Genomic DNA, 10,306 nt, shown 5'->3' with positions numbered 1-10,306 from the left:
TGACACCGATGTCAGGACCTACCACAATTGGGATTTTTTTTAAGGGATTTCCAACCCATGCATATGTCATTAAGTTGTAGGTTTTATCATTGCATTATGGTAAAACACAAATTAGAGACCGTGTGAACATTGGCATGGAATTAGTTTTGCTCCTTTGCCCAAAGACTGCTCATAGAAATATTTCATGATTAATCAGTCTAATCTGTTGCAAAAATGTGGCCGAATAATTGCACCCTAAGCCAACCCCAAATGTATGATACAAAATTCAAGACGCCAAAACAAATTCTGCCTACTGAAGTGAACTATCGGAAGAGATTGAGAATCAGCAGTCATAAACAGCCAAACTTCACTGATCAAACTGACATATTAACCTGACAGCGTTGAAACTGATGGTCATGCACCACTACCATTTGAGACGGACTTAAAGGAAAACTAAAAATAAAAGGAATGAATTATCACGTACAGCCCTTGCATATGCCACGGCAGCCCTAGAAAGGCAGTCAAAAGTCAAATTCATATCTAAAAGCATTTGGATGTCAAATGATATTTACATAAATTCACTCCCAAATTTAAAAGCACAAAAATCAGCAACACCCCATGCTCTCTTCGTGGGGAATGTGTAGACAACATAGATCAGTCCCTGGATAAGCTACTGCTGCCAGTAGAATACTTCTTGCCAGTGTATTTCTGTCATTAGAGGCGAGCAAAGTCAAATGATAGATGCCAAACAACAAAAGGAACAACAATAGTAAAGAAAACACTGGAACAAGTGATCATGTCATCCAATACACAGCATAACTGTTTGACCTTTTTAAGCTCATATTTTTATGTCTGATTGGGGTAACTATTTGATGTTTGCGGTCAAGATATCAGTGTTGATTTATAATTTACATTAGGATGCTAATAACCCTGCTATCCCTATAGCTTTATCAGGCTCTTCTCAACCTTGTATTTTGGGAACTTTCATCCTTTTAATGTAATGCATTCAGTTATTCCTTGAAAAGGAATTGGTCTTTATGAGAATGACAACTCAATGCCCATCTATCACAATTCACTCGATATCCAGTGTTTTACTCATACCAAATCATCGGTGATTAAAGTTGGGCACTTTCCTAATGATAGAAGTGATCACTTTTCACCCCTAGGTCTAAAGCTTTCAAGCTTAGTAATGTGTTTTGACAAAGCTGATGGTGGCATGCTAGGTTGAACTTTTCGAGTCCCCAGTTTTTTTCTTCTTCTTCTTTATTCAACATCATAGCTCAAATTATTTCAACCTTCACGTCCCAGATTCAAGATCAGCTTGCCTACCAAAAATAATTTAGATGCGGCCAATTAATTCCATCATTCTATAGTTGGTGATGAAATGTGCTTTGGCGCCCCCGCATCTCATCACCAGAGCAGATTGTAATGGGTGGAAGAGCACACCAATAACATGTAGGCAATGAACTATGGGTCATAGCCCCATCAGTCTTAAAGCTTAATCAAATATCATAAATATCACAATACCATGTGAATGTTCCAATAATATGCATAAATTCAGCATTTATCATTATTTAATTATAGTTAAAGCTCATTTTTCCTTTCCACTAGCCCCTTTTTATCACAAGCCCAAACCCTGAGAGTATGCAAGACAAATCTAAAAAACTAAAACCGTCACCCTTCTGATATCCCTCTTTACAGCGTTTCTAAGTTCCTAAACCCAACTTCACCAGTAATTATTATTTCTTCTTCTTCTTCTTCTTCTTTTGAATGGCTGTGATTTTATTAATATCGATGCCAAAGCCTAAAGAATTACAAAGCAGAAGGAAAACCAAAAAAAAAACCTACTATCTACTACATTTGAAGCTTTTGCCCATTCCATTACGCTTGATTTTGCCTTCTCAAGCACTCCCCAAAATTCGCCCACTTCTATTTCTGAAGCAACAACTACCTTTCTCCCCAAAGAAACCACAGACCCGCCAATGGAGCCATTCTCCACAAAGCCTTACCTACCTTGCCCAGTAGTTTCACCAGTATTTTTATTTCCCAACTTTCATGATATTCTAGTTAGTTATACTTTTCATGGTCTAGTTTTTTGAGATTTTAAGCACCACTTTAATTTTATTATTAATAAAACATTTAGCTACTTTTCAGAAGAATTCTATTTCGAATTTAATTTCTTTTAGCTTTGAAAAATAAAGTATCAATATTTTCTTGGTGTGCAATATCAATAATCTTGCTCTGCCAGAGTATCAAAGTTTCTCTAGTTCTAGAAGGCAAGAGAGCTTCGTCGAACAGAAGCCCAGCAACATGTACCCAGCGAAATCACTCGAACCCTTGCTTTTGGGTAAAATCCCTTCCCATGTCCTTCATCAAGTCAAAGTTTTAGCATATTGCATGGATAAATTTGTCCAAAACTACCCACATTGTACATAGAGATTAATCGACTCAAAAATAACATATTGCAGGCTACCAATATGTTCTATTAAACCAATATTTTAAACTATATTATCATTTTGATGGTGGCAGTTACCTTGGTTGTGGTGGTGGTGGTAAAAATAATGAAAATTACCACAGGAAAATTTATTTCAAGCTCACCTGTTTACCGATGCTGAACGGGATGTATTTGTATTTGATCATGTGCAGAATTTGACGCTTCATTGTCAGGATGAAAAGAACAATCCAGTAGCACAATAATATGGGCCAGAAGACGGGAACATCAAACATAGAAAAGAAGGTCATAACAAGAGCTATGCAGAAGGCCTTTGTAATAGAATACCTGAGAGCACGAGGGGCAAAGAATGTCACTTTCCAGAGACAACTGCATCAGTTATTAAAACATCTGCCAATCTACATTAGAAGCGCAATTTACACTTTTTAAAGAAATCCAGGGTAAAATAAATGCAAAAAGAAAATTCAGGAAAACAACTAACTTTAAGCTTCCTTGCAAAGGTAAAACTTGTGCAAGTTATTTTACCCTTACAAAATGCAAAGATAAAATACCAGAAAGAAGTAGACACAGGTATTACTGCATATCCAGAGCTTGGTGCATTGAAGTTCCTGGATTTTCTTTCCCCCCCTGATGAGTTGAAGTTCCTAGATCTTACGATTCCTCCAAGGGGTCATTTGGGAGCATGGATTTGAAACCCAATCTTTCAAATCCTGGATTTTCAGTTGTGTTTGGCAATGTAGATTTTCAAAATCCTGGAATTTAGAAAATGCGTTTAGCAGCTTAGATTATGACTCTGGGGATTCCTGAAATAATTTTGTGTATACAAGATAATGAATGTAATGAGTATGCAAAACATCAAAAAAATAATAATAATAAATAAATAAATAAAAATTAAATTAAATAAAAATAAAAAGGTACCAAGGCCTTAGTAAGATAGCCTTGACCTAAAAATAAGGCAATTCCAAATATCAAGTGGCCCACAAAGTGGACCCACTAACTTCATAAGTGAAACAAAATCCCATAGTTCTTTAGGTGGTGGTCAATTTTTTCTCTAGTGTCACCCACATAATGATTGCATAGCCTTCTTTTGTAGCATCCAATCATCATGGTGCAAATGCAAGTAAAAATATCCAATAGTGTGAATACCTTAAAGAGAGGAGATGAGGGCAGTTATAACTTATGACGGCTAGAGAGGATTGAAATCTGGTTTTGCAACTTCTCTTTTTTCTAAGTATTGAAATCTGGTTGGAATTGAAATCCAAGATCTTCAAGAGCGCCAAACATGACCCTGTTTCAAATCCTGGATTTACGGGGTGCCAAACAACCCTTAAGAAAAAAGTTCCTAAAGATTGTGAACTTAGTTCCTCTTGAAAGGGCGTTATTTCAATTCCAAATTTCCAAGTTGCATCCCTTTCTCCTTCCCCCAACTGCAATTCTCTAACAAGTGAGATACATGGGCATTATCCATAGCACTCAACCAGTGGACCCAACCATGAAGGGTCCATAGCTAAAAAAATCAAGCAAGTCACATGATCCTAGTTGTCCAGCGAAAGGCAGGAACATGCGATGGGTGATATAGATCAACGATTGGACCTTTCTAGTATAATCATACAGAGCATCAATTTCCCTGGCGGTTGATTGGAAGGTTAAGATCATACTATTAGAGTGATTTTCTTTAGAAGGATGGGCAATCAAAGATGGGATCACATGATTGATGGTTCATATCAATAATCAGAATGTTTCAAATATATATTATATAATAAGTTCATCCATTTCTATGGCCAAAAATTGAATGGTTAGAATAATCCAATCACAGTGATATTTTGAGACAGATGGGCAACCAAAGATGGGACCCACATGATGGATGATCCAATCAATGGTCAGGCCTTTTCTAGTACATATGGACTGTCCATTTCCATAGCCATTGTTTGGACGTTTAGGATCATCCAAGGAAAGCGTTTTAAATAGGGGTGAGCAACCAAAAGGTGGAACCCACATGATGATGTACAGGAACAATGACTGGACCTTTTTTGGGCATAATCAATATGGACTCCATTTCCCTAGGAAAAGTGATTTTTGAGAATGATTGGGAATCAAAGGTGGGAACCACATGTGATGGATGGTATTGATCAATTATTGGACTATTTTCTAAAATAATCAGTATGAACCAACCACTTCTGCAGCCAATGAATGGATGGCTAGGATCATCCAATCAAAGTAATTTTTGCGAGAGATGGGAAATCAAAAGTGGGATCCACAAGATGGGTGATCCAGATAAATTGATCGGAGCTTTTCTTGTATAATCAATAACATTGTCTATTTTCCAAGTGAAACGGCCTGACTTCTTACGCAAAAGACCTAATCCATGTGGTATACATGATAAAATCGAGGGATTTCATACATATGACATATCAGCAGTGTGCATTCCAAAATTATATTCTACCAAACAGCCGAATTCTGGATTTCAGGAATTTGTGTTCTACATCATCCAAGCAAAGAAAGAAGAAGAAAAAGAAAAAGAAAAAATTGTCATTCTTGAATCCATGTCACAGATCCTGGATTCAACCAATTCCAAGATCCTAGGATTCTAAATCCAAATGGGCCCTTAGAATCCCAAGCCCCCACAAAGGAATCCCAATTCTCATGTAGAAAACAGATCAGCAAACAGTGGACGCAGTTATATATACTCCATGGTTTATTGCCTCCAATACCATAAGAACGACCACTTCGCATTAAAATGGTTTGAGAGAACTCCAAACTAGATCTTCAACCAAGTACTTGAAATCTAACCATTTCAACTCGACTTGATCAAGATCCAAATTGAGTTAAAAGGCTAGAGGGATTTTGTTAAAACCAGAGGAAAATTCAAGCTCTTAGAAAAACTTAAGAAACTGAGTACATTCATCAACCTCAAAAAATTGATCCAGTATCTTCCTAGAGCATAGTTAGAAGAAACAAACAAGAAATGTCCCCATTTATTCAGTTTGTCCAACAGAAAAGGTCAGAAGTCGAGCCCATTTTATTCGGTCTTACTCCCCTCAGAAAAGGTCAGAATTTCAGTTAAAGAAATGGAAACATTAGAAATTGGAGAATGAAATGTTTGGATTTAATCCGGTTATGAAGTGAAATCCAATGTATATGCGTGCATGTGTGTGTGTGTGTGCGTATTGCAAATAAATGACAAAAGTTTATTTAATGGTTAGAATTTCTATGTGCATGAGTAATAGCTCTCTCAAATCCTTTGGTTCCAATTAAGTCCTATACAAGTTGATCTCACTCCACTAAATCTTCCTACCTTCCACTCAACTCTATCAATCGATGACAATGGCTAATCTATGTATTAAATCATCCTCAAGAGTTTTTTTTTCCTTTCTTAGAATAAAGGAGTTTAATACAATTTGTGCAACCATCCCATCCCTCAAGTTTCCATTTAATGGGGGCATAAAAGCATGTGATGTCATATGAAACCAGTCCAACCATCCCATCTATTCATCCAACCATCCAACTTTCCATCCAAACATCCATCGATATTTGGAATATCAACAAGACATGATATTTCGCCAAGAATTGTTGGAAAGGAAATGAAAGACTGCGGTCTCAATATCACCCATGTTGGGATAACGATAATATCGCGATATGATTGATATTATCATCGACGGATTGAACATTGCATACAACCATGCGCCCATAAAACCTTTTAACAAACAGTCTTTTTGGGATATCGATGCATTGGCAATATTATCGAAATATCATCGATACACTAGCGAAACAAGTGACTCCTGAAATTAGTCAAAAATATTGGCAATAAATTGGTAATATTGTTAGATTGGTGATACTCGGCAATATATCGCCGATACCTGGAATTTTTTAGACTGCCAGTGTTATCGATATCGCCAACCTGGAGATACATATAATATCGGAGACATTTCGATAATATCGGGTATACACCGAACAATGATGCCAACACAAAATCAACTGCATGAGTGATCATAACTTATGAAAATGTTGCATCTTAGGGACCAAGAGGTTCAAATGAATACATTAAAAAATAAAAATAAAAAACCTCCATTAAATTAAATAAATTGGTCAACTATAACGATGCAAATATCATGTTTTCACTCCCACAACACTTGTAAGGCATAAAAGTAAAACTAACAATAAGCAGAGAGAGAGAGAGGAGGGAAATGTTGGATCAAGACACGCATGCATGCTCAGACACCCATGCATGAACGCGTCCATGCACGACTCAACCAATCACACAGGCATACGCACACACGCATGCACCCAAACCACACACACACATTGTAAGGCGTGAAAATATAACTAAATTAAACTTTGATGACATATGGCAAAAAGAAGGGGAGATGTTGGATCAAGAATCACAGATACAAACTGACCAATCAAGAGACACAAACACAGACTAGACAAACAGACCAAGATACAGACAATCCCACACACTCATGCAAGCATGACATATAACTAACCCAAAACTTTTTTTTTTGTAAAATCAAAGAATTTTATTGAAAGCAAAAACAATAACAAAAGGGGCGCCGAGAAAGCGGCCAAAACTACAGCCTGATAAAATCCGTATTACAATCCTTTAGGCGAGAGGCAGAAGAGGCACATTCAACAACTAAAAATCTAGCCCTTTGGAAGGTACCGTCAACCAATTTCTTTGAATTGTCAAAGCGTCTAGCGTTTCTCTCTTCCCAAATTGCCCACTACAAGGCAAGCAACGCCATTCTCCAACCGATTTCCTGTTTTTTATGTTTTTTTTCTGTTTTTAGGCTTTGTAGGTTTTTCGTTTGTTTCTGTTTTTGTCTGTTTCTTGTTTGATTGAGAATCACTGACATGCGCACACAGACATATAATGAATATCAAGAATCATATAATTCATCGACATAAAAGAAAATTTTACTGGGCGTGGCATGGCAATTGTTTGAATGCCAAAAGCTAAATAAATAGGAAAGCATGAGACCAGGATTGGAAGGTTGCAATCAGCTCCGGAGTCAAAAACTAAAAGGCCTAGTCCCATTGGAATTTGGTAATGATTTAGGATATTTTTAGCAAGTAAAAGAGATTCAAAAGAATCAAAACATATTTGGCAAGTAAACATTTTTAAGGTGACTGTAAGTTCCCAGTAATGATATTTTGATCCTTAACTATAATGCAAAGATTTGGTATTATGGAAAATGGCCAAAGTGTGGTATAAGGCTACCATTGGATGTCCCTTCAGGGAAGGAATGCTTTTCTACTTAAACCAGTATCTGGAAAGTTTATGGTAAGGACTGAAACATTACAGATGTAGATTTGGGCGGAAACAGTAGAGAGACAGTATCCCAATCAATAAACCTTTGCTTTCAATAGTTCCTAACAATACTACAACAGAATGGTAACTATCTGAAACATGCAATGTAATGCAGTTCCACCAAAATATACATTCTGTTTGCGATCTGGGGTGCATCCAAATCCATCATAGACTACAGTGATCACAACATCCAAAACCAGAACTCCTAACTCAGCACAACTAGTAAGGGCGCATCAGATGCACCATCAAATCAAACAAAATTCTTGGTGTAATAAAGTGCAAATGACCAAATTGTAATTTCATTAGCATTCATATTGAGGATTCAAACACAGCCTAAAAGAACCACAATCATATATGAATATTACTAAGCATCATAAAATTTCCGCTTCATAAAAATGAGTTTTCACGATTCAATTCACCAGCGCATCCAAACACAGCCTAAAAGATCCGCAATCAAATTCAATAACAAACGTTTCTTGCACGATTAAAGCTGAAATTACCAGAACTTAAACTCAGGGAGCCGCCGGATGAAGGGCTTGAATTCGTCCGATCCCTTGGTGGGGAGCGACAGGCCGTCCATGACTTCCAGCTCCGGATCGACCTTCGGAGACAGGAATCCAATCAAGAGATTCAGCAAGTAGATGCCGAGGCCGTACGTCACGATGTAGAATCCTTGAAGGTAATAGACGCGGAGGAAGTAGATCAATGCAAGGCCTGCCGTTCCCAGCCATCGACCGACCGAATGCGGGGTAGATCTATCGAGATAGTACTGGAAAGCTTTTGAGAATTCGCTTCTCCATTTGGCGAGAGGCAGGGAGGAGCCGTCGATGGGGCCGGACGAGACTCCCTCCATGGGAATTAGGGTTTGGGATCTGATAAAGATGTCTGAAAACTAGGGTTAGGGTTAGGGTTTTGAATGATCGGATGAGAGTAATGGCGCAGATGAGAAGGAGATTTCAGGTGCCTTTCTCCCCTTTTCTTTCCTTTGCTTTTCTTCCTCCTCTTACTCGGTTTTTTAAAAAATAATAATAATAATAATGAGGGGTGAGGAGAAAGAAGGAACGCCTTTGAAAACCTGCCGACGGAGGACGGACGCGGGTTTCCTGCGAAAGCCTTTCGCGGGAAGTTCCTGCGTTTGGATTCTAGGTGGGGTCCATCGTGATGTTTGTAAGAAATCCATCCTTTTTCGAGGAATTTTTAGGACGTGCTACTAAAAATGGGATGGATCCAAAACTCGAGTGTGCCAAACAAGAGGAAACAGTGAGGATTTAGTGACCACCGTTGAAACATTAATGCGGCTACAGAAGCTTAGTATCAGGCTAATTTTTTGTGATTTCAATTCATCTTTGTGGGAATGACCTTATAAACGTTTTGGATGGGATATAAACACCAAGGTGGGGTTTCAATGGTAGGAAACCGTTTCCCCAATTTTACCTCTCGAATGGCCCACTAGAGTTTTATATCCGCTTCACTTTTGGTCTCATTTACTATAATGATCTCGTAAAACGGATGGACTGGTGGATTTCTCCCAAACCTCACGGTGGGCCCCACCTGGCTTCCCAACTTCCTGCGTCAGGCTTTTGCAGTAAACCCGCGTCCCCGGAGGACTCGGATTCGGTAGTGAACCCTCCGGTACCGAGCTCAGTACTGAAACAGATCCGTGGGTCCCACCATGATGTATTTGTTTTATCCACGCCGTCCAATCATGTTACGAGCTCATTTTAGGGTACTGGACAAAAATGAGGCAGATCCAAATCTCAAATACACCACCCCACAGGAAGCAACAGGGATTAAATGCCGACGGTTGAAAACTTCGTTGGCCCACCACAATGTTTATTTTCCATCCAACCTTCTCATAAGGTTACAAGGACCTGCATGAAGAGAAAACATAAAAATTGAGCTTGATCCAAAACTTGTGTGGCCCAAAAGGGATTGAATGCCTATCATGCCATAGACATGCATATGCGCACGCGCCGTACTGTTCAATTTCTGGCAACGGTGCACATTCGACGAAAGAAAGAAAGGCCGGGAGGGTATGGTCCATCTAATCAGTGGTCAGGATTATTGACCAGTGCACTCCGCCTGAGAATTCTGTCAAAGCCGCTCCTTCTTACCGTCTCAATGGTACCAGGTCGGTTGGTTAGGGGTAGTCTCCTAATTGGATGGCAATTCCGTCATCAATGCGCATTCGCCGTAGGTAAGTATGGCTGTCGCATCAGGAAAAAAAAAAAAATGTATTGGTCTTTGACCTCTTACTTTTCTAATTTCTCTTCACGTAATGGACATGGACAGTCCCTGAAACGCCTAATCAAATCAGATGTAAGACCCACGCGATGGAATGGTCTACGTCAAAGGTGGAGCCAATCAAATGTAGGGCCCACACATGATGAAGGGTCTACATGAAAGGTGATCTCCACATAATGGACAACGGATATTGAAGACAGGCTCCACATTAGACATTATTGATGAACCACGTCAAGGTGAGCCCTACATAATAGACGGTCTACGTCCGATGTCAAACCCTAATAATGAATGGCCCACTTACAAGGTGGGCCCCGCGTCATAGC

General features: G+C 38.8%; 1 protein-coding gene across 1 annotated transcript; it reads right to left on the bottom strand.

Moving 5' to 3' along the window:
• Positions 1-425: 425 nt before the first annotated feature.
• On the bottom strand, positions 426-8,751 carry LOC131237955 (protein RER1B-like). The gene is made up of 3 exons (XM_058236072.1): positions 8,240-8,751; positions 2,578-2,758; positions 426-687 (listed from the first exon to the last, which is right to left on the bottom strand). Exons 1-3 carry the CDS (start codon positions 8,590-8,592, stop codon positions 634-636), a joined length of 588 nt encoding a protein of 195 aa, XP_058092055.1. The 5' UTR covers positions 8,593-8,751; the 3' UTR covers positions 426-633.
• Positions 8,752-10,306: the final 1,555 nt, after the last annotated feature.

The sequence above is a fragment of the Magnolia sinica genome, chromosome 2 (assembly GCF_029962835.1).
Source record: "Magnolia sinica isolate HGM2019 chromosome 2, MsV1, whole genome shotgun sequence".
Lineage (NCBI taxonomy): Eukaryota > Viridiplantae > Streptophyta > Magnoliopsida > Magnoliales > Magnoliaceae > Magnolia > Magnolia sinica.
This window is presented reverse-complemented; position numbering and strand designations above follow the sequence as displayed.

Bases quoted from the DNA above. Each gene is read 5' to 3' on its own strand.
- LOC131237955 (XM_058236072.1), bottom strand. From the start codon at position 8,592: ATGGAGGGAGTCTCGTCCGGCCCCATCGACGGCTCCTCCCTGCCTCTC. The intron at 2,759-8,239 runs GTAATTTCAGCT...TCGTGCTCTCAG, and splicing joins CTCCCTGAGTTTAAGTTCTG to GTATTCTATTACAAAGGCCT. The intron at 688-2,577 runs GTGAGCTTGAAA...CTCTAATGACAG, and splicing joins CGTTCAGCATCGGTAAACAG to AAATACACTGGCAAGAAGTA.